General features: G+C 45.1%; 1 protein-coding gene across 1 annotated transcript in view; it reads right to left on the minus strand.

Moving 5' to 3' along the window:
* The window catches only part of CMTM7 (CKLF like MARVEL transmembrane domain containing 7), a 93,488-nt gene extending 72,986 nt beyond the window's left edge, over positions 1 to 20,502 (minus strand). Inside the window, exon 1 of the mRNA XM_069211993.1 lies at positions 19,469 to 20,502. Within this exon, the coding sequence (XP_069068094.1) occupies positions 19,469 to 19,585 (117 nt within the window). The 5' untranslated portion in view covers positions 19,586 to 20,502. The remainder of the gene's footprint in view (positions 1 to 19,468) is intronic.
* Between the last annotated feature and the right edge of the window lie 4,030 nt (positions 20,503 to 24,532).

Below are 24,532 nucleotides of genomic sequence, written 5' to 3' on the forward strand. Positions count from 1 at the left end.
GACAGAAGAGGAACCAGTGTAAGTGGCACGTGGGCGCCCTCGCAAACACGAAGGCATATGTAGGTTGTGGAAGGATCACCATGCTCTGCGGGTGATGGTGTAGTGGATGTCGCCCGTATTCCTTTGTGTTTTTGGCTGAGGAGGGTGTGGTGGATTGGCAAGAGGTGGCTTCTGTAGTCATGCACTTAATTACATTTAAAGATCAATACAGTTGGTTATCAAAAAACATAATGGTCCCCATCGAGTCATGGCTGATCTGGATAGAAAGTTCAAATTTCTTATATACACATGGTCGTGGATAAAGTACCAGTACCCCCTCCAAGCAGTCAGTATGCAAATGTTTGGAGTTCGAAAGCCATGTGTATAAAAGGAAATTTGTACTTATTATCCAGATTGGAGCAGACTAGTCGATGACCATTACTTTTAACTATGTGCCACAACATTAATCTGACTTATGTTGCGTGCTGCATGGCACTGGTGACCTTTTTTGACACTTACTTTATATGGAAAGTGCACGAAATTAAGGACCAAGTCTGTTGAGATGAAGAATGCTTGTATCACGTTGTGACCAGACAATAAGATGAAAAAGATCACCTTCATCTGATAGGATGGAAAATACTTGGATCACTAAATGATCACACAATAAGATGATAAGATAAATACGATGATCTTCATCTAATAAGATGAAGAATACTTGGCTCACTAAGTGATCACACGATAAGATGAATACGATGATCATCTTATCATGTGATCACTTAGTGAGCCAAGAATTCATGTTATAAGATGAATAGGATGATCTTCATCTTATAAGATGAAGAATACTTGGCTCATTAAGTTATCATACGATAAGATGAATACAATGATCATCTTATCATGTGATCACTTAGTGAGCCAAGTATTCATGTTATAAGATGAATAGGATGATCTTCATCTTATAAGATGAAGAATACTTGTATCACAATGTGACCACGCAATATGAAGATATTACATTATCCCGGAAGAAGTTCTGGAAATATGAACGAAGCGTGATATATGTGGCTGTTTTTTATGAACGTGATACAATATAGAGTAAGAAGTCTTGGAACCTTTTGAAGACAAGTGTTTTTAGCATTTGGGACTTTGGGCAGGATTTAGATCTCGGCGGAGGGAGTACTCCTTTACAAACGTGACAGATATCCCGTCTGCTGTATTATAATTTCCATAGGATATTATGGGATCGTAATACTGTGGACGGGATATCCGTCAGGTTTCTGATGGAGTATTCACCTCCACCGAGATCTAAACCCGGCCCTTTGTGTTCGAGTACACTGAAGCTTTGGATTATAAATGACAACTTTCCTTTGCTCTTTCCATCTTGACCTCCTAAACCCCCCAGTAACATCCCCTCCCACCCTCCGAATCTTTATATCTATCTTCTCCCATTATAAAGTTACTTTAAAGCCCTCCTTATACTCCACACTTGCTCTTTCCGCTCTCCCCATCAGTACACGCACCACGCCCTTAACAGCCGCTCTCACTACTTTCCCCATCTCTTCTTCCATTCGAGTCGGACTCTCCTGCTTTCGCCACCTGTACTTTACCTCCATCTTTGCCTCTACACCTCCTCAATTTGCTGTACCATATGGAGAAGTAGTTCACCTATTTATCTCCTTACATCTGTACTCACCACATCTTTACTTCTCTTCCACATCAGCAAACAAGACACTTCCTGCCGAGAAGTGCTGGTACTGTCCCTACAATACTGCGTCGCCTGAGACGGGCTGGCAAGGTTACAGGTGGGGGCAGCGCAAAGTCTGCTTTGGCCAACTTCATCATGTTTGCGAAGGGTTCACCAACTTGACAGAAATTCCATTTGGAAACTCAACCCAAAATATGGGTTTTCAAGAGAAACACACAGGGAACCTTCAAGCGGGGAAGAGGAGAGAGTATGCAAACACTTTTTGTAGGAAATCTAGCCAATAGTTGAAGCTATGCCATAGTGATAAACACGCTATTCACACGCTTGAGAAGGCTTTCAACTTTTCAAAACTTTCCGGGCGTAATTTGGTATTCGCACACCTGAAATCAGACTCCGGTCAGCAATGGAAACCCTAGACAGCCAAAGGTATTATAAAGCTTTTGTAATGGCAGACTGTGTTGTATACAAATGACATCACCAATGTAACATAACTTTTATTACAGTATAGGAGCCTTGTTGAGAAGTGCAGTTAGCTTCCATCCCTGCTCTCCAGACTGCCGATAAGTACATATATATCACGCACACACACACACCACACTGTTGACTTTAAAAACAAACATTGCCAAGAACTCGAGATTTAAAGTTTACTATTGCCATTTTAAGATAAAAGGAATAAAAAGCGTTTACGTAGGTCGTCTCTTGACATTCAAAACAGAAGCACAGCGAGTGTTGTAACAATTTATTTTAATTTGAAATATAGGGTCCTCTACACTTTGGGCGCGCAGCCATTCCAGTGACGTGACACACTGAATGGTCTACTACCCACTCCCCAACCCCCAGTCTTGGCTGATGGGCAGTTTCACATAAAGTGCCTCGGCGGCAGGTGTGTGCGTCCGCTCAGGGCGTAGATTAGTCAGCGAGATTCAGGGGGTGTAAATCTCAAATTTTCCAATTAAAAAAAACAATGGGCTGCAGGGTGAGTGGGTGAGGTGACTGGGTGAGGTGACCAGGGTTTAGGATGCACTGTTCCCATTAGGGCAGGTTCCCAATTTAAAAAAGCAGTGGGCTGCAGGGTAGATGGGTGAGGTGACCAGGGTTTAGGATGGACGGATGTGCATTCGATGGGCCCCTATGGCTGGTTTACAGTTTGATGAATAGACAATCAATTGAAAGGTGACAGAGTACCCTGTCTGCCAAGCTCAAGGTCCACCCACCCAGTTTTAAGTTGGCAGACCAAGTTTTACGTCAATGGAGTAAAATTTACTCAGTCAATGTAAAACTTCCTATGATAGCCCAATGGAAAAGCTGCTGGCAGAGGTAAGTCATCTGACCGTTCGCCTTATATACAGTGGAATTTTTTTTTTCTTCTTTTTTTTACCGTATGTCATCGCCAGGTATATTCTGGCGATGAAGAAGAGTATTTTTTTAAATTTTATTTTTAAAGTCCCCCCCCACCCCACATCTCATTGAAGAAAAAAAAATACAAAATAGCAATTTGTGGAGAAAAAAAAACTTTGGTAAAGTTTGATGGCCAGCTGTCACGTTTGACGGAAATACCCATAAAACTATTCCTACACTGAAATAAACTTCTATGATGGTGGCTCCAGCCAATGTATAGAGAAGTGAGCTCAGCTGGAAGTCATCTATAAATTTGATGGGCGGAGTATAGACAGTAAAGGTGTTGGCAAACCAGTCACTCTAAAAAGTTAAGCTCCTGATTCAAATAAAAAACAAGTTAAAGTGAAATCATGACGAAAAAAATTGACACAGACATTGCAGACCTGACTCAAAGCCTCCAGTTACAATTACCAAGTCAAGAATGCATTTATAAGGGGGCATCACCTGGGCAATTCCCTCATTTGCATCAGGGTGTGGCCACATGCAAATAAGGGAACCAATTTGCCTCTGCCACGTGTCATAATGTGGACGTGGGTGCAGAGGCAAAGTGGCCGCCAAGAGGCACACTAACTGCACTACAAACATATGGCACATAGGCAGTTTGTTCTCCGAGGGCCACCCTAGCAAGGGGATGAATGGGGTCTCATTTAACCCCCAAACACCCTCCTCCACGTGGCTGCAGTCACTCTCTCTATCCATCTGCAAGGGTGGGCTTTCTGAGTCACCTTTTTGAAGTGCAGGTTAGGTACCACCTGCACTGTGAAAGACAGAGTGGCTGGTTCACAGGGCCACCCTGCCTTTCACTAATGTCATGCCCCTAAGGCAGCAGGAGTTAGCAACTGCCCTGAAAGCGATGCATTACAAGTAACAGAGCGCATTGTCTCTGTTCGCACCCAGTGCTCCTCATTTAAGGTGCACCGTGGTGCAAACAGGAACAATGAACCCTTTCCATAATGGTATCACGGGGCACGTAGTCTGCTTCATCCAATCACAAAGCTCAGGGAGCTGAGCTAATCGTCATCCTAAGGTCCAAGGTGACACACACACTGGGTGATATATGTAGGAAAGTAGTACCTTTCTGACATAGTTACCCCCACTTTTTGCCTGGTGTCAGTGAGTTTGGTCTGTAGTACACCGGGATCCTGCTAACCAGGACCCCAGTGTCAGTGATTTATCCTGTAAATTGAGTTGGTAAGTAACTTTTACACCACACAATTGGCATACTAGTGCACTCATGTAAATCCCTAGTATATAGTACTAAGTACCCAGGGCATTGGTACACCAGGGTTCCCCCATGGGCTGCAGCACGTATTGTGCCACCAACAGGGGCCCATGCAAACTGTGACTACATTGCAGCCTGTGTGACATGGTGCATGCACCTTTCACCCCAGATATAAGGTTTGCATTATATTACGCGTACTGCATTCTGACCCTGTAAGCCACCCCTAAGGTAGACCTTTCAGTCCAAGGGCAGGGTGCATGGTTCTCAGTGTGAGGGTACACCTGCAAGAGCTGAGGTGCCCCTACAAACCCCAGACTCCATTTTCTGGGCTTTGCAAGTGTGGGGAAGCCACCTTAAGGTATGTAGTGGATACCAGTCCACACAAGATGTCAACTACATAATGGCTTCACCAAATCTAGCCATGTTTGGTATCAAATATGTTGGAATCATGCAAATACACCAATTCCAGTGCTAGTTGCATTATACCATGTACTCGGGGGTTCCCTAGGGGATCCCCCACATCTGCCTGTACAGCTTTCCAGGATCTGCATGCCACTCCTTGCTGCTGCCGACCCCAGAAACTGTTCTGCCCTCCCACTGCTGAGCTTAACTCGGGCAGGGGAAGGCAGAACAAAGGATTTCCTGTAGAGGAGAGGTGTGACCATCTCACCTTTAGAAATAGGTTTCACTGGGCTGGGGTGGGGGTGCCTCTGAGCACCCTCAGACAGCTTTGAAGGGCACATTTGGTGCCTTCCTTGCATAAACCGGTTTACTCCAGTGCAGGAGCCCCCAGCTCCTGCTCTGGTGCAAAACCACAAAAAGGACAAGGGAGTGACCACTCTCCTGTCCAACTCCTCTCCTAGAGAGGTGAACATAGCTCTGCCAGGTGGCCACTGGATTCTGCCATCTTAGAAACAAGATGAGCAGAGGCCCCTGGGAGCGTCTGACTGGTTAGTCTAGCTGGTTGAAGTCCCTGCCCCCCGATAGGTGGGTCACTTCAGTTAAGTGTCCATCCCCCTCCTGGATTACTTAAGGGCTTCCCTGAGGGCGGGACCCTAGATTTGTCTGCAAGACTTCAAAAACTGTCTGCAAGTCTCCTCTGCAAGACACTTCTGCAATCCAGACACTGGAATTGCTGTTGTTCTTCGCTGGAACTAACAGCAGGACTGTAACCAGTAGGAGGACTCGTACTGTAACTTTGTTCCCAAGTTCTGCAAGACGTCTGCAACCCCAATGGCTGTTGATCTTCCAGAATCACAGGTGTCTGCACTTAGGAAAGCAGATCTCTCTTGGAGAGATGGAGTCACTGCCCTGCATCCACAGGCACCTCAATGACTATGACCAGTTTGTGGATCCTGCTGTCCCACGGACTCTTCATGGCTCTGCAACACAGGTGGTGGTTCTCTAGAGGACTGACCTGTTTTCTTTGCACTGAGAAGTCTGTGGTCCCTCGAAGGAGTTGCTTGGCTGGAATCCCTGCGCACCGCGTCTGTTTGTCGTTGCCAAGGCTTGTTGGCTCTTCAGTCTGAAGTCCTCGAAACCTCAAGAAGCCCTGGTCTATAGCACTCGCTAGCTCCAAGAACAATGTCCTCTCTGCAACTCCTCTGACGTGGGCATCTTTCTTTGTTGTGCTGTTGAGGCCTCCCTGCAACTCCCTGTGCCTGCTGCCAGAGTGTCCTGCTGGGGGCTCCATGGATTACTCCTGGCTCTCCTGCTTGCTGAGGGCTGGCCCAGACCTACCTGCAAAGGCTGGGTCAATTGGACCTTGCTGGTCAGCACAAATCCTGCAAACTTCATGTAACGCTTCCCTGCATTTGCAAAGGCTTGTTGGTGGCCACGTTGACCATGGACCCATCTGCAATTCACCATCCAGCATGTGACAGCTTGTAGATGGCTCCAGGGGTCTTCCTGCATCGCCTGGACTCCACAACTGCACTTCTTTGACTACCGTCCAACAGAAAAGCATCTTCTGGAAGGGTGGGCATTGCCCTCCTGCACCACCTGGGCACCTCCGATTGGTCTGGACTCTGTCCCCTCTTTCCCTAGGTCAGCTTCTTCAGGAATCCATGCCTGGGTTCTACCGACCCAATCCACGTATCACAACAGCAGCTGGACGACCGAGGTCTCCATTGTCTTCAACAGGAGGTTCTGACAAGACTTCACCCCAATGCACCTGGCCTCACGGTGTATGCACTCCGCTGTTGTGGGTATCCAGGAGCGGGGACACTATCCAACCTCCCTTGCCCCTATGGGTTTTCTTGGGGTCCTCTGGGAAGGGTCTCAGAACTCGAAAACTCCAACTATGACTTCCCAATGTTATCCTATGGACACTAACCTGGAGTTACAACTCTGCACACGGGCGCCTAGGGAATCCTATCTGCTTACCTTAGGTGTTCCTGCGCTTCCCCAGTCCCTTGGGTCCTTGGGTTGTAGTTTGGATTGGGAGTGATTCGCGCATTCCATTTACTTAGTATAAGGTTTGGTTCCCCCATAGGGGCACATGTTCTTATATGATGTACGTACCTTTTTATAGTATATTTTTGTATGATCATATCTCCAGTTAGGAGATATACCAAAGTTAGTTCTAGTGTGTGTATTACAAAAAATATAGAATATTGTTCTAACACTGGTGTGGATCTTTCCTGTGTACACAACTGACTGACTTGTGTGTTATTTGCAACTGCTTTACACCCTCCTGGATAAGCCTTGGGTAGCTGTGGAGAGCAGCTACCCCTCTGAGAGCTCTGGTTATCTAGAACCTCCTACAGTATCACTAAGGGTTGCCTGGACTCAGTACAGGGTGCCTCACCTAAAGATGTACACAATATACTGAGCCAGCCTTCTACAATATACATTGCGTCACCCGCATAGGTGTGCCTTTTGCTTTGAGTTAAGGGGAATCACCCACTGTCTAGTGCAACTGCCACACTTAACAACTCACTAGAACTTCCCCTTTCCACAAGGCATGGGAGATGCCTGGCCTCAGCAGGTGTTTTGTCTATTGTAGATGCCCTTAGGGTTGCCACATTCACACTGCAGGGTCCCAGCAGTGTGCTGTGAACCCCGCGGTTAGGGTGACCAGATGGAACCATTTCACCGGACTACAGCTTTCCTATTCCAGGACTATGCTTCTATATATCAGTGGATTTTGGGAGTTATAGTCTTGGTTCATTTTAAATGAGCAAATTAGACCAATGAACCTGATAATAAATATATGTAAAAGTAAAGTCCAGGCAGTGGCGGCAATCAAGGGTGGTGGTGCGGGTATGCTGCTCCCTCCCACTGCTGCTTCCTGTCCTGCTGCCGGTCACTCCCTCTCTTCTCAGCAGTCACCACAGGCTCCCAATCCAGACGCTGCTCTCATGCTAAAGCAAACCATGTATGTGCCATTTCTCCAATCCGGCTGTGTAACACAGCCAGGTTGGAGAAATGTAAGTGCGCATGTTCGGTTTGGTCAGACTAAAGATGGCTGGCCAAACTGACATGAGCACATTACAGTGCCCACCACTCCTCCCTATGACCAGGCCCCACCCCACCCCATCCCACCCTACAGTCCAAGCTGTCAGAGAGACAGCGACAAATAAAATGATAATAACATTGTTTTTTTTATCATTTTATTTGTCATTACCTGCCTGACCGAGCCAGGGGGTGGCACTCCTCCGCTATTATGGAGGAGCCATCGCTAAGTCCAGGAAAGAAAAAGCGGTGTTCTGTTGACATAGCACTATCTGATCACCCTATCTGCTGTAGGACTTTCTCTTCCTGCCAGACATCTGGAGATTTTGGTACTCCTCAAGTGTTTGTGCCTGTTTTACAGCTTTGAGGCTTGCTACATACACACCACAGGAACTGTCAGCACAATACAACACAGAGCTTGCCGTTAATTGAAACATCAACAGGTCATGAACTACTTCAAACACTACCACTTCCCCATTAATCTCAAAATAACAAATAAGGTCTACCCCTTCTTAAGCGCGCTCACATACTTATTTACCAATTAAATGGTTCTAAACCAGAGAACAGGCAATTTCACATGCTTCTTGAATGATAGTTGTAGCAGCCAATAGCTGGAACTTAGAGTGACCAACATGACAGTGACACAACCAATGACTGAAGGAGGCTGACCTCAAAGGCCCCGGAAGTAGGAGTGCCGAACATACCCACACTGAAGTTAAGAAGGTGAATGAGCAATGCAAAAGCCTTTAATTTTTGTTTTCATCTCGTCACATTTCTGTATTCAAAGACAGAGGACAAAGGTCGGGCTGTGCCTTTTGACAAATTGCTGCTTATTCTTTTAACATGGAGATTGGTGTCTACTTTTGTGTGTCTGACTGCAAAGTAAGAGGATTTTGTAAAGTGAACTATCTGATAATCGTGCTAGGAAACAGGGAATGTGAAACAAAAGCTGTAGGATCTTCACCAAAATGTAAACACCTGTACATGAATTGTACAATTATTTCAAAATATAACAGCATTTAGGAAAGCACAAATGAAACAATTTTTGTAATTCTGAAGTGTGATGGAAACCAGGCCTCAAAAAATCATAAAAATGTTACTACACCTGCTGGTCGAGTAGCTTGAATAATCTACTCAACCTAACTGTAATGTATTTCACCCGGAAACGTGTCTCAGATTGTGTGATCCTAGGCAAATATTTTATTTTACAGTCGCCTTTTTCCTCGTTCTCACATATGAATGCACCTTCAAATATGTGAGTTCAGCATTTCTGCTGTAAAAAAATCCTCTTTTGTTTGATTAACTACACTAAACGTTTGCTCCATGTATAATAAATCTAGCCCACATATGGGGTACACATGATCCATGCATGACTTGCCTCTTAGTTTACCAATAGCTTTGCCATCAGGGCAAGAGTGTTTCTCAGTTTATGTTTAAACACTCACTTTAAATAAATATATTACTAAAGCATGATGTGGTAGCGCACTGTCAATTACAGACAGTTAATTTTCAAGAAATGTCCAAAAACCTTCCCACTAACATGCAGCTTTACTGATAAAACTATAGTGTATTCACAATAATCTGTGAACATTTATCATTCGCACATCACCAAGTAAAGTGTTCTGACTTATTTCATTCTATTAGAATATTTTTTTCATCACACAGAAGTAGAAAAAATGGTCTTTCACAGCCACTGAAATATATTTTGAAATGTTTGTAAAGTTGACTTAGTTATATAAATGTTGTGTGGTAGGAAAGACCGGATACCAAAAGCCTTTCATTTCACATAGGTCAGACAGTTCACCTTACAAAATCTTGGAACTCTGCAGTCACAATGAAAAGTATTATTGCTAATTCAGTTTCTGACTAAACAGCACACCTGTTCTTTGTCCACTCGGCCATGGAATCTAAAGCCCTGGTTCATGACACTCCGTGATATTTGCAGAAACCGGATTTCCACACATTATCATTTGTGCACTAAATAGTTTTATCAGGAAAAGTGCATGACAGTGGGATTTTGTGACCATTTCAATGGAAAATATGCAGTATGTAAACGAGAGTGTGCTACCACATAATGCTTCAGTAATATATTTGCAACAATGTAGTCCAAAATGTAGCACCCGTTACTCACCACGCCATTACCACTCTCTTGCTGAATGGCGAGGCTCACTTGCAACACTTCTTCTTTGGAAAACACATGGATTTTTCACAATAACTGGGACTTCGATGATGCAACACTGATTGAGGCATCCCCATGCAACACTGGCTGACTTATTGTGTTTTGACACTACACGCTGCACAAAAGTGCTTCCTGTAGACAAACCTAAAAAGCTCTGATCTTTTGCCTTTGTTAATGCTTGGCAATGTTGTGTTGTTTTAATAGAGTAAAGTCATCACAGGTTGTTCATGTTGTGGTCATCCAGTCCCGCTTTTTGATTTACATTCTGGTGCTTGAAGTTTACATTTAATCCTAGTGTTTTACATCATACATTTTAAAATAATGCTCTTTCCCTTCGTAAGTGTAAGACTCTAGGTACCACCGGCCAACACCGGCCACTCATGTCTGAGTTGGGTCAGCTTGAGAATATTAAGTTACATATTAAGAATTGAAATAAGCATTGACATAGCCAAAAGGTCTAGGCTTTATGTGCTAGTACATGCATTAGCACGTTAATGCAAGACACAGGAGAGAAGTAAGCAGGAGCGTACAGTGAGGGCTTTAGTTGTAAAGTAGCCCCTTATACACTCAAATGTAAGCAGTCCAATGAAAGTGGAAAGATACATTTAAACAGCCAATAGAGTTTGGTGAGAGAAAAGCCACTAGGATGAGCCAAGACCTCTATGACAACGTCTCAAGCCAATTACTGAAAAGTCTAGTGCAGAAAGACACTTATTGCAAAGACTGGACCAAAAGCCAATTCTATATGTATTGTAAGCAACAAGCCTGCTTGACAGCTGCATTGTCAAAATCCAGACCTAAAAAGAGGGGTGTGGTACAAAAGAGATTCTGGCACTAATTGGTCTCCCATCCTTGCTAAATAAACTGATAAATATGTCCCATTCCTGGTTTGTGATGTTCAACAGGGACTGTTTTTTAGATTTGGCCTGCACTGTGTTTGCAAAATCACTTGTATTTTTTAAGAAAAAACAAAAAATATCTTAAAAGGGGCTTAGAACCTGCCCGTTACTTACCTTTACTTACCACTGGCGGGCTTCCACGTCACCTTTACTTATTATTGGCTGGCTCTCACATGGCTCCCTTTTCCTTGCTCACTATTGCTCAGTACCTCCTCCTCACTTCAGTCTTCCTCCTGGGTTTTACGTCTTTGTTCTGCCATGGAGCCTGGACCAATTACTGTATCTGGTGGCCAGTGTCCTTCCACTGCAGGCTCCTGCAATGCAGGTACTCTTTTTTTAAAATGTTCCTACTCTCGTCTCTAGGCAGATTCTCACCAAAGCCACCGAGCTGGAAAATTCAAACATGTGCCACATGGATCCCATGTTGCCTGGGTAGTTGCTGCCGTGTGGTGGACGGCTGATGGCTCTTGTGTCTTTTGAGGTTGCCGGTGGGCCCTCTCAGCCCCCACTACGGCTGCCTCTCATTGCTGTGGAAGTTGGTGCCTCGGTGTGGAGTTGAGAATAGAGTGTGGAGCCCTGGCTGCATGCTTTTGGGAGCACTAGTGGACTCCATGGGAGCATTAGCGGACTCCATGGGAGCACTAGCGGACTCCATGGGCAGGAGGTGTATTCAGCAGCCATGTCCAGGAAGCAGACTGCACATTTCCTCTCATTCGCTCTACTCAGAGGTAAGCTTTCCAGGACTCCTCCACTACTTCTACAAACAGTAGTTTTCTCCGTGTTATTCTAACCCAAAAATCCAAATATTAAAGCATGTCATGCTTTTACTGGTGGGATAGGGAATAATATGGGAATATTGCACAGTACATAGCTTTTGAAGTCTCGCAGAATTATACTTCGGCTTGCAGTAACACCTCGTTGGCCGGCTCTGACACAGACAGGTGTACTTCACCCCTCTGTATAACGCTAGGATTAAACACGAGACAATTACACATACCCTATTATCTTCACTGCCAAGGACTCAACATTTTGATACCTTTATTGGACTGTATGCTAAGATTGTGCCAGGCATGTGCTTCTGAAGCGCCTAAATTTGTTCAGTGAATAAGAGCTAACTGTTGAGATCAGAATGTCACAACTTCTAGTCGGTGAGGCCAGTACAGCCCTCCATCCTTCTGAGTTCAGCAAAAATGGAAACAACTACCTACGTAGGCTTAAAGCAGAGACAACACTCTTCCAGCCACACACCCACACGATGTAGTGTGCTCTCCGTGTGGATAAGCGCTTGAGCACCCCAAATAGGGATAGTAAGCACTATACAGATGTCACTGTACAATACACGTATTAACTCCGGCACATGAACACCGGCTATTTGCCATGGTTTGAAACTGCACAGCTGTGAGATGAAGCGCTATATAGAACAGGTTGTACTTGTTATTAGCATGTATATGTGTTCTGTCAGTCTCATATACATTTCACAGAACAGAATAACCTGAACCGAGACTTAGCAGCTTCCACAGATTCAGTTTAGGAGGGGGGGGGGGTGGGCGAGAGAGAGAGAGAGGTGTGTGTGTGTGTGAGTGGGTTGCTCCTGTCATCTGAAGGAACATGACATAAAATAAGTGCTGCAACTTTATACATTGTTTCTGTTCTCCATTACAATCCTCCCTCACACAAAAATTTTCATTTTGATAATGACTCGCATTCTTTTTCAGTGTGTATTGTACTTGTCTGGTCGCCACACTGCAGATGTGTGCACGAATTATTAACTTACATGTGTGTGCCACCTAGGAGCCATCATTTGAAAAGGGTAACTTATAATTTTGTGAGTGTTTGCCTTTGAATCATAGCACACCTGTATCCTGCAAGGCCTTGAACCTGTTCTGCAGTTTTAATTTAACAGACTTCTAAAGAGCTATATACATTACCTGTTCAGCTCAAACAAATCCCCAAGTAATCTTTTTTGGTCAAGCTTGCAGGCAGCACATTTGTGCTGTCACTTGTGACAACTATTGTACTTAAAAATAATAATAATTATCTAAAAAGGGGCTTTAAGCCTGCCTATTATTTACAATTCGTTGGAATCAAAGTTGCTTTAATTTCCATGTTTTTGATTGGTCAGCACGTCGTCGGCTTTCACTTTGCATGTCTTCCTACTTTGCCTGGCCATGCCGTGGAGCATTGCCTAAGTACAGCTTCCAGTCAGTGGCCAGTGTCCTTTCAATACGCTCTTTGGAAGGTACTTTGTTTTTTTTAAATTTGGTTTCTAGCACTCCATACGAGTGCAACCGCAGGCCACCTCCTCTCCTCCCCTCCCCTCTCCTCCCCAGTGCCATTCCTACATCGTTCCTTGCATACTCCCCACTCCCTATTGCATCCTCATTATTGCTTCTCCCTCCTCATTGCCTGCCCATCCACCACCAACCTACTGCCTTGCTGCTTAACCCATCTTCCCACCCATTTTCCCAGTCGCTGCTTGAGCATATATCACTGTCTACGTGACAATGTTGTTTTTATTTAGAATAAACACTGTACATGAAAAGAGCTTCTTCCCATGACAGCAGCTCTGCAGCTGAGATTGCTGTGCTGTGACTCAGAAGGCATTGTAGCCAGGATTGGTATGTTGGAAACATATGATTGGCTCTCACTGTGGAATGGCCGTATATGTCTAACGATATGATAGACATTTTCCAGCAATGTGACATGGTCTATTGAAGGAAGCAAATGAGATACATATAACTGTCACCATCTTATACATTAGCACTTTATTGACATTGCCAGCATCTACACGTATATGATATGTATATTTTCTAGTTTTTGCATATATTAAATATTTACAATTGTTGTAGCCAGTGGAAGGCTCATGAGTCATAGCCTTGTTTGGTAGAGCCTCCACGCATACCCAAAACTCTAGTTTCATTATTTATTGCATGCCTTGGAAAATCATAAAATGTTTACTAGACCTGCGGGTTGAATAATCTACTCAACCTAACTGTAATGTACTTGACCCATAAACTGGTCTCAAATTGTGTGATCATTGGCAAATATTTTAATTTACAGAGTTGCCTTTTTTTTTTACATTCTGCCATGTGAGTGCACTTTCAAATATGTGACATCAACATTTCTGCTGTACAAAACAAAACTCTTTTGTTTGATTAAACTGACTAAATGTTTGCTCATTGTGTAATAAGAATCTAGCCCTCACATAGGTGATCCCTGACTTACCTCTCAGTTTACTAATAACATGGCCATCAGGGCAGGAGTGTTTCTCTGTTCATGCTTAAACAATTGATTTTAAATAATATATTACTAAAGCATTCCGTGGTAGCGCACTGTCATTAACAGACAATACATTTCCAAGAAATGTCCAAAAACCTTCTCACTACCTTACAGTTTTACTGATCAAATTAGATATAGTATTAACAATAATCTGTGAAAATTGGATTTCAGAAAACATATTTATCATTTGTACATCACCAAGTAAAGTAAAATCCACTTGTTCCTATGTTGCCATGTAGTGCGGTGACAAATTATGGCAGATTTCATTATATAATAGCTCTAACTATAGCCTCTCTGATTATGTCAAGGCCTATACGATAATAAGGTTTAAAACTAGCAATTCCCTTATATTGCCACCTTTCCACAGATCTACCTACTAGGGCTGGAGGTAGCACAACTAATCGTTCCAGATTTGGAATGCTGTTTTGTGTCTGTGCAAACCTACTAAGTTGCATGTTTAGGAGTTTCACCAGCTCTTCTCAAATCTTTTCCCATACTGAGAAAGGTTAGAAATTTACTCCGGATAAGGGCATTTCTTCCACTGCTGGGAAAAAAGTGGTTGGAGGGAAGGTGAACTTGTAAACACTCAACAGATTTTCACAAAAGCAATTCGACACATTCATATTTGCTTGTGCTAAAATGCAGTTCACAAATATTTTGTAGTAGTACGATTTCCTGGCCTACTTCTGTAAATTCTTGTGAATTTGTGAGGCAAACAGCCTTTTCCGCAAGGGCCTACCCACGTGCTACACTTACAACAGGGTCACTACATCGGATATGTTTTTACCATGCATTTGTTTACCACGAATGTCGTTACAATGACATGCCATAGGGAAAGCACCGTTGGACTTTAAAGTCTAATGCTTTCCCTACTGTTGCATAAACTGGAGTTGGAATAGTGAATTATTCTGCTCCAAAGTCCAGCGCTTTCCCTAAGACATGTCACTGTAATGATATGTGTGGTAAAGGAATGCGTGTTAAAGACGCATTCATTGTAATGAATGCGGAGTAACGGCATGCGTTGTAAAGGCATGCGTTTTTCCGACATACATCCATTTGTGAAAGCTGTAAATGCAAGGTTGTATACCATGGGTTAATTTGGGGACTTTCTTTAAGAACTGGATGAATAAATAGGTCTGGTGTTAACCAAGACCTTTTGTTTTTATGAAAATTTCATCACTTTATCTATTGACTGGCTTCACTGTGAGTTACAGCATTCTTATCTTTTACAAGGAGCATATCGGCACACAATATAGTTTTATTCAGCGCCAGGAATGTTGTGGCAATGTGTACTTTTTGAGAACAAAAAATATTATTATTTTTGCCAAAAAAGATTATAATGGCGGTCCGGCAGCTCCCACAGCTATAAAGTTGTACAAAAGCCATGCCAAAATAAGGCAAGCATAGACAACCAAAAAGGCTTACCACCGATTTCAGAACTTTTTGCTTTGTCAATGCTTGTTTAGTTTTATGTTTTCCATAATCCTGTTGACACTTACTACCCGGATATTCCATTATGAATATTTTTTAACAATACTAGTATACATCAACACATTTTACTAAATGATGCTTCATAGAAATAGTACCTAAAATCTTACAGTAGTTTAGCAAAACGTTTTATTCCTAATTGCATTTTTTGTGAACAATTTAATTTGAAAGCAAAGAATCATCGATCTTGCTTTCAAGATTCAGGAAATATGTGCATCTAATCAGAGAGAGCGATATGGGAGCATTATAAGTATCCTCACTGTTAAGTTTTGCAAACGTGTGTATACATTTTTATACTGGAACCGCTGTCAGTTTTGCATTCCGGGGCTTAGAAATTTTCCTTAGAGCTCTCACCCTCATGATAAAAGCTTTGCATTAATGAACTACAAATACAAGTTTGAACAGCATTAACATATGAACACAAATATTACCTTAACTGCAGAAAGTGCCCTTCCCTGATCCATAATGTACTTTAAACTGGCAGCCAAAGGGTTTGTGCTGCAAGAGGTTGGGCCTACTTGCCCCAATGACAAAATAGACATGAAAACTTTTTGTATTTGACTCACAATATGTCCTGGGAGTCGGGCGATAGGAATTCCACATCCCTGATATAAAAAACATAGCTATTCCTGTCACGCTGTCTGAAACTGGTTGCAACAGACAGCGTGATCCTGCCCTTGCCACCTTGCAAAATATGCCAGTTACCTGTAGGTTATGTGGCTCGTTGCTGCACTTGCTCACTTGTGAGTGCCCCTTCACCTGCCATGTGCTTTATGTGCTTTTTCCCCTCTGTTTGTTATATAGTGGCACACCAGTATTTCCATGAGGGCAAGCTTTAGATGCCACTCGAGGACTTATTTTTGCAGTTTTACATAGCATGACCGGGACCCGAAGGTATTGGAGCCCCAGCTACATTACACAAGGACACATTCTTGTTTGCATGCGAGGAGAGATTTAGGGCACTATTACGAGTTGGGTGGACGGGAAAGCCCGTCCGCCAAACTCTCAATAGGGTGGCCGCCACCTACGCGTCGACCTCCCCGCCGGAGTTATTAAGAGTTCCCTGCGAGGTCGGTGGGTGGAAACCGGAGTTTCCACATGCTGGCCTAGCAGGAAACAGGCTACAGCATTGTCTACGGCTCGTAATCGGGCCTGTGGCAATGCTGTAGTGCGTAGGGTGCACTAGCACCCTTGCAATGTTCACTGTCTGAACACTGCAACGCTGCTGGACAGGGGGGCCCAGCACTGCCCATGCCCTACCGCAATGGAACCGCTGGCAGAGAAGGGGGTTGTAACCCCTAGAGCAGCGCTGCTTGCAGCGCTACCCTGGAGGATTAGGACCGCCACCATCCTCCAGACCATCCTCCAGACCGCCGGCATCTGAGATCCTCGTGGAGCTGGCGGTTCCCTGGCAGTCCGACAGCCAGGATTGTAATGTGGTGGTCGGACCACCACATTGGTGGCAGTCCAGACTGCCACCACGAGTGTGGCGGTCTAGAGACCGCCACAATCGTAATCGGGCCCCAAGTGTTTTGCCCAGAATCACAGGATTTTCGTCTGATGCCGAGACTTGATCCCGTTCCCCAGTTCCAAAGTCACCACCATATGTAACTTCTCTTATTGTTCTGCTCGCCTGCTGATGGTTTGCGAGCAGTTTCCTATGGCACTGTAACTAAAGTTTTGAAACCGTAACATATGTTGGAAAGAAAATGTGACATATTTGTGCACTGCAGCACGTCAGTTCTAATATCAGAATATTGCCGCCATAGTGTTTTTGCTGAGATAATGTCCCTTGGGGAAAAGTACCCTAATGAGGAATTTGCAATGTGACACTGACAGAAGACATTCAACACAGACCACACATTGTTTTTAAGTTGGCGGCGGTGGATGGAAATAAACGATTGTGTCAGAAAATTGCCACTTTAATTTATGCCACTCCTATCCAACCTACCCCACACTTCTCCACTCTTCCCCACTGTACGCCACTCCACTCTTCTACACCACTATCTTTAGCTATGCTGAACAGCAGTCACTGGAACAGGACAGAACAGGATTCAAGCTAGCCTGGCTCACTAGGGGTGAGAGGTGGAGAAGTGTGACACAATGGTTAGAGCGGCAGACCCTGATGCGGAGATCTGGCCCCGGACCAGGGTTCAATTCCCACCTCAGTGGGTCTTGGGCTCAATTCCCTGGGACCAGATATTTCTCACCTTGGTGCATAATCTAATTAATGGGTCCCACTCTGTAACTCTGGGCAATAGCTTGCTTAATCTCCACAACGGCCCTCACAGCGCTTGGATGCCTGGCTTCACCCTGGGGCTGTCCAGGAGTGGGCGCCTCACAGGGAAAAGCCAGGAGGGGTTCCACAGCGGTATGTGTACAGCGCCTTGAGACCCTAACGGGTGAGTAGTGTGCTATACAAGTGCAAAGTTTTTTTTAGTTTACCCCGAAACCGGTCCCCTATGCTTGTTTCCTGTCCAGGGAGTACGTGGCTTGGCAGTTTGGGCTGGACTGTTCCCATGGGGAGCAGGGTCAAGACTGATTTGCATATGGCTGGATTTAAACTGGAGTGACATGTTGAGCAAAAAAAAAAAAGATGGATTAAACCGAGATCAGTGACTGGGGGTGAATGTTTGATTTGTTCTGCATTCAGTCTATCATCTGTTCATTTTGCTTTTCGTTGCCAAGAGTTCTCACACAGATGCGACCTATTGGCTTTGCCAAAGCTTATTATTATTATTTTTTTTTTTAAACCAGCCTGCACTTTCAAAGTGCATGCTTTGTAATCAATCTGGTTTATCCCGGTACTCTTCCCGATCCAAAAGTAACTTCCCCCTACCATCCCCTGGTTTTCACCCAACCCCCACCCTTTTCTCGGTCGCCGATGTGTCGCTGTCCCCACCCCCAAATACTCCCGGACTGTGTTTTTTCTACATGTTGCACATAAGCACAGGCTGCTGTGCAACATGGCTTGAAGGTAAAGAAAATGTTGGCCGCGTCACAGTTTTTTTAAAAACATGTTGCACAGCTGCTCAACAAGTACAAAAAAATTGACAAAACCAATTGATTTCGCAAAGGTGAAACCTATTGACTTTGCCAATGCTTGTTAAGTATACATCATGGTGCATTCTGGGGCATACAGTTTGTCTGGCCCGATTATTAATGCAGCACTACAAGAACCAGAATGCAAAGTGATGTGATCTAAAACGCCGATCGCTTAACCATCTTGCACATCCCATGAGGCGACTTGAACCCTGGACATGCGGTAGCAGCGAACTCTGAGCCCAAAATACGACCTTCCCTATAAAAGCAATACTTTTCTCCAAGGTTGTGTCACTATTTCTCCTCGCGAACCCGCTGTCTTTCTTACACGTACCTTCTAATTGCATCTGCATGAATAAAGCTCGACTAATACATGCTTTTCCAGATGTGTTCTGTGGAGTTCTACCGAAAAATACACCGTCTATCGTAGCTGTACTTTCACGAGTAAGGAGAACATGATATGGCTGTCAAAGAGGTCCCGTGACCTCATGGCATTTGTGAGAAAAATACAGTATGCCTCTCGCATTCTGGTACAGGTGGTTTTGCTTTCCAAGCATTATAACTCCCTCCCCCCAAAAAGATAATGTTATTGTAATTTACAGCATCCCAACGAGCTTCACAGTCTTTAAAAACACGCTGTTTTCAAATAATGTCGTGGCGCACTGTAAATCAACATAGCGCTGTAACGTTGCCTACGGAATGAATGTTGGCGCTACCTGTCCTGCGATGCGGCAGTCTTGCCTGTCTCATTGTCCGAAACGTCTCCCCTAAGTTAAAACAGAAGGGGTATCAACCTCCTGACCCGGAAGGGAGGTGGGGGCACTTACCATCTGGGCCACCTTGAGCATCGCCTGCACCGTCCGGAGGTAGCCCCGGTCTATGACTCCGGAGTCCTGGGACGTCGTCACGGTGGTGGTGCTGGTCCGGACAACGTGCACGTTCATGGCTGGTCCTGGGGTGTCCGGCACCCTGCCCCGTCACTACAGCGACCTCCCCTCTCTCTCACACTACAACAGCTGCCGAGCCCTCCGGCACCTTCCCACCCTCTCTCTCACCACAGCATCTACTCAAGCCCTGTGCCCCTCTCTCGCCACACTGGACAGCCCCTTGCGCCCCCTGCCTCCCTCTGCCACTCCTCTGGTACCCCGGCCGCAGCCCACTTCCCCTTTTACAGCTCTCCCTGCCCCCCACTTCCTTAGCACTCGGCTGAGAGCATCACTCCCTCCAGCTGCCTCTTTTATTGATTTATATCAATAAATAATGATCTCAGTATCTTGTACCCCTCGGGGTCTCTCTGCAGTAGTAAGGAAAACTTCTCTGCACTCACATTCTGTGAGCTCCCACCCATCTACTAGTTCAAAGTTTAAGTTTAGTTCCTTCCAAAAATGACAAGTTTCGGAGGACCCCGTCTCTCGACCGTTCAAAGTTAAAGAAGCACACGTCATATATGTTGTGCACGGTTCTTTACATACGGCCCTTCCTTTACCTGATGCCCCCCTCAGCCCTGACAGGCTCCCCCCTGCACTCTCTGGTAGGCCCACCTCTCCCGCAGCACTTTCGCCTCTTCCCTGCGGTCTGGCTGTCAGGACCACCCCCCCACGCTTCCTCTGTGGCTATTACAACCGTCCCCTCACGTGTTGTGGCTGCCCTCTCACCCCGGGTCTCCCTTCCCTTCCTCTGTTTCCTCTCTCTTGTTAGGCCTACGGCTGCCCCGCAGCTTCCTCCATGCTCCCCCACCTTGCAGTGTGGCTTCTCTTCTCTGGTACAGCCCCCCTTACGCACCCCGTGCGTCCCCTCCTAGGCCAGGGCTCCGGTGACAGGCCACAGTCCCGCCCGCCGCAGGATGCTCGGTGCTGCTGATGAGACGTCCCTCCAGCTCTCGGTCCCTGCCTCTTCCCCACACACACACCCGCCCAGCAGGGCAGGGAGGGGCCTGGGGGGGCGAACAACTTCCTGACTTAAACAGACACTACATTCAGTGTCAGCCAGAGCCGCGTGCCTGCGCGTCCTGACGCACAGGCACACACCCCAACACACTCCATGCCGTGGTCTGGACTGAGACAACAACAGGGCCGAGCACTGAAATCAAAACGACCACCCCCTTAGTGAATTATATAGCTAACAAAGTGGCCCATGTTTGTACATTGAGGCAGTTTTGAACTTGTAAAGACATGCTGTATAAGTGTTTTGCAAAGGTATGGAACACATGCATGGAACTTTAGCTGGCTGCGGGGAAATTTGTTTTAATATCAGGACAATCAACAGTAGAGAAAACCTGCCCACTAGGCAATAAAACACACCCACAAACAGCCACAAAAACTGCCCTCACCCTCCTGCCCCGCACATATACACACCTGCACGCGCACCCATATACACACATGCTCACACGCATACCCACCACCACCCACGCATGCACACATACATACCCACACACCGCAACACACACAATATACCTTGTCACACGCATGCATTCACAACACACAACACACACTCATTAACGCATGCATTCAACATGACTCACACCCTCATGCACTCATTCCAACACATACACACACACACCCCACATACACAGAACACCCCTCACCCCCCTCTCCCATCGGAGAACCCGACTTACCTGCTTGCAGGGGGTCCTCCGGCTACAGATGGTCCGTGGCGGCGTCCACCAGCCAAACACCGCCAGGCCGTATCATTGGTCATGATGGTCAGCAGCACCACCATACCACAGTCCGCCGCCATGACCGTCGGCGGTGTTCCGCCAGCATTCTGGCGGTATACCGTCGGCAGTCATGATATGCGTAGATGGCTGGTAGCCACAGCGGCGGTATGTTAGCGGCCGTCACCGTGGCGGTAGGCGGTAGTTACCCCCAATGTTGTAATGAGGGCTCAAGTGCCTAATCAATAACTTTAATCCAACTGTTTCCAAAACACATCCATAAACATTTTTTGGACAAAATCCCCATAGAAGGGTGTTAATAGGTGTCCTTTAGTCCAATATTCGGTTTCACTCCTCTTCTTAAAAGGCACGCAAGCACTCCTACCCCATGCCTATGGGTTTCAATCTCCTCTGGGGCATTTATTTGATGAGATGTTTGTCAGAGCCAGTACCAGCCACTGAAAATGGCAAAGAGGAGGTGGGGTGGGTGTGACAACGGGGGCAACAATAAAAAAAAAAAAAAAGTACTGTTCTCATTGCACCGCCCGTCTCCTGTTGCCTCGCTCATATTGTGCTGTCCCAGCATTCACTGTGACACCAGCACAGGCTCCCCAGCAATCCTGGTGCTGCCTTCATGCTAAACCTAACATGAAAGCAGTGTCAGGATTGGCCTGAGCAGCTCGGACTGCCGCTCAGACACAACCCTGGGCCCGTGCACTTTCTCCAGCCTGGCTATTTAACACAGCCAGGCTGCAGAAACCTAAGGACGCATGTGTGTTTGACCGGCCTCAGCTGGCCAGCCAAACACACATGCGCACTTAGGTGCACTCTCTCCTCCTCCCCCTTCCAACCTCCCATGGCCCAGCCCTGCCCTGCCCCTCCCTGCACTGCTGGCTGATCCAGCAGATGTAAAATAAAACAATAGTAAGCTATTGTTTTATTTTTCACCTGGTAGCTCAGCCAGAGCTATTGCTATTGGGGAGGAGCCGCCCCTGCTCAGAGCCACTAGTAAGTAGCACTAGTTTAAAGAATCCATCACGGCTTTGCCCACCAACTAGCAAGATTCCAGTGGGGATCACAGCTTTCAAGAGGACAGTCCTTAAAGATGTTGATAAACTGGAGGAGTCGAGGAAGCATATTAAGTTTATTTTGACTAAATCAGAATCAGTTGCCATCCGTAAATTACAGCAAACTGAGGAAATTATAATCAAAACAGCTGATAAGGGTTGAGAAATTGTAATTCAAGGTCGCCAGGATTAGGAACAGGAAATTAAACGACAATTAAACAATAATGCTAACCAAAGAAAAATTGAGTATGACCCCCACTAAGGAAATACACACAGAGATCAAGAATGCAGTTGATGAGGCTCTTGAGGAAGAATGGCTCACTAAAAATGTACATGATTTTCTGAGTCTTGGAGCACCAGTGATGTATATATTGTCTAAGACAATAGTTCCCAACCTTTTGACTTCTGTGGACCCCCACTTTATCATTACTGTTGTAAATGTCCCTATCTGTATGGTCCGTTCCGACTGTTTGACTCTGACCTCCTGTTTTTTGATCCTATGCTGAATTTCATTTTTGCTGGCTTTAGGATTCTGGGCACTTTACCACTGCTGGCCAGTGGTAACGTGCAAGTGCTCCCTATGTAAATTGTATGTGTAATTGGCTTTTCCATGATTGGCAGATTTGATTTACTAGTAAGTCCCTAGTAAGGTGCCCTGGAGGTTCGCAGGGTCTACAAGAGTAGCCCTATACACCTGTCTCAGACCTGCCATTGAGGTGTCTGTGTGTGCAGTTTTAAACTGCCATGTTGACCTGGGAAGTGTACCCACTTGCGGAGCCTGAACCTTCCCTTTTAGTACATGTAAGGCATCCCTAAGGTAGGCTCAAAGCAGCCTCATGGGCAGGGTGCACTGCATTTAAAAGGTAGGACATGTACTGCTGTGTTTTACATGTCCTAATAGTGAAATATCTGCTAAATTTGGTTTTCAGTATTGCAAGGCCCATCTCTTCCATAGGCTAACATGGGGATTGCCTTGAAATGACTTTTAAGTGCAGTTTTCCACTGGGAGCAGATGGAGATTTGGAGTTTGGGGTCTCTGAACTCACAATTTAAAAATATATCTTTTGGTAAAGTTGATTTTCAGATTGTAAATTTGAAAAGGCCACTTTTAGAAAGTGGGCATTTTCTTGCTTAACCATTCTGTGCCTCTGCCTGGCTGCTGAATACACGTTTGGGTCAGACTGACAGTTGGGCTGTTTGTGAATTCACCCTAGACAGTCACAGAAAAAGGAGCTGAGGTGTGTCCTGCATATCCTGATGGATCTTTCTGGACTAGAGTGGTGGGAGGAGCTGACACCTGCACCTGCACTGGTCTGAGATACAAAAAGACAAAGAAAAACAACCAGGAAGACCAATCATATCAGGAGTGAATTAAGTTTTGGAGCCCTTAGCAAAGTATGTTGATGGGTTCTTGAAACCATTTCTAAAAGGAGTAACATTGCATATTGGGATATCACTAATATTATAAACCAGATTGAACAGTGTGAAGTCAATTAACAGCATGAAATATTGGCCACCTGGGATGTAGAGTGTCTTAACATCAACATCCCCAAGATGTTGCACTGGAAACCGTGGAGTGGAGTTTAGAATCAAGACTGCAGTCCCACTTGGTTCCTAACCACCTCATACTCTGTCTGGCCAGGATTTGTTTGAAAAAGAAAATGTATTTACATGTAATCAATCATTACAATCAATCATTTTACACCCAAAGGAAGGAGACTGTGATGGGATACCCCTTTACACCAGACCTAGCAACATTGTTAATGGCAAAGTATGAGGAAAGATGGGTTTACAATAACAAACCCATAGAAGGATCAGATCTCCTTATGGAGAAGATATATAGATGCTGTTCTCCTCAATTGGAAATTGAAGATTGAGGACTTGATGGATTTTTGCATTTGAAATATTACACAAACATTACATATCAAATTCTCCGTCTCTCACAACAGAAGGGAAATCAATTTTCTTGATCTGGCAATATGACAACATCTACACAACAATGTATGATAAAGCGACTGACAGATATTCTTTCCTTCACTATTTCAGTTTCCACTAACGCAACCTTAGAGATAATTTACTATACAGCCAATTTCTTAGAATCAAAAGGAACTGCTATGAGAGAGAGGATTACTTTTTTCGTGAAAATGCACTTTTGGAAAGCTAACAAATTG

Source organism: Pleurodeles waltl, chromosome 10 (assembly GCF_031143425.1).
Source record: "Pleurodeles waltl isolate 20211129_DDA chromosome 10, aPleWal1.hap1.20221129, whole genome shotgun sequence".
Classification (NCBI taxonomy): Eukaryota; Metazoa; Chordata; class Amphibia; order Caudata; family Salamandridae; genus Pleurodeles; species Pleurodeles waltl.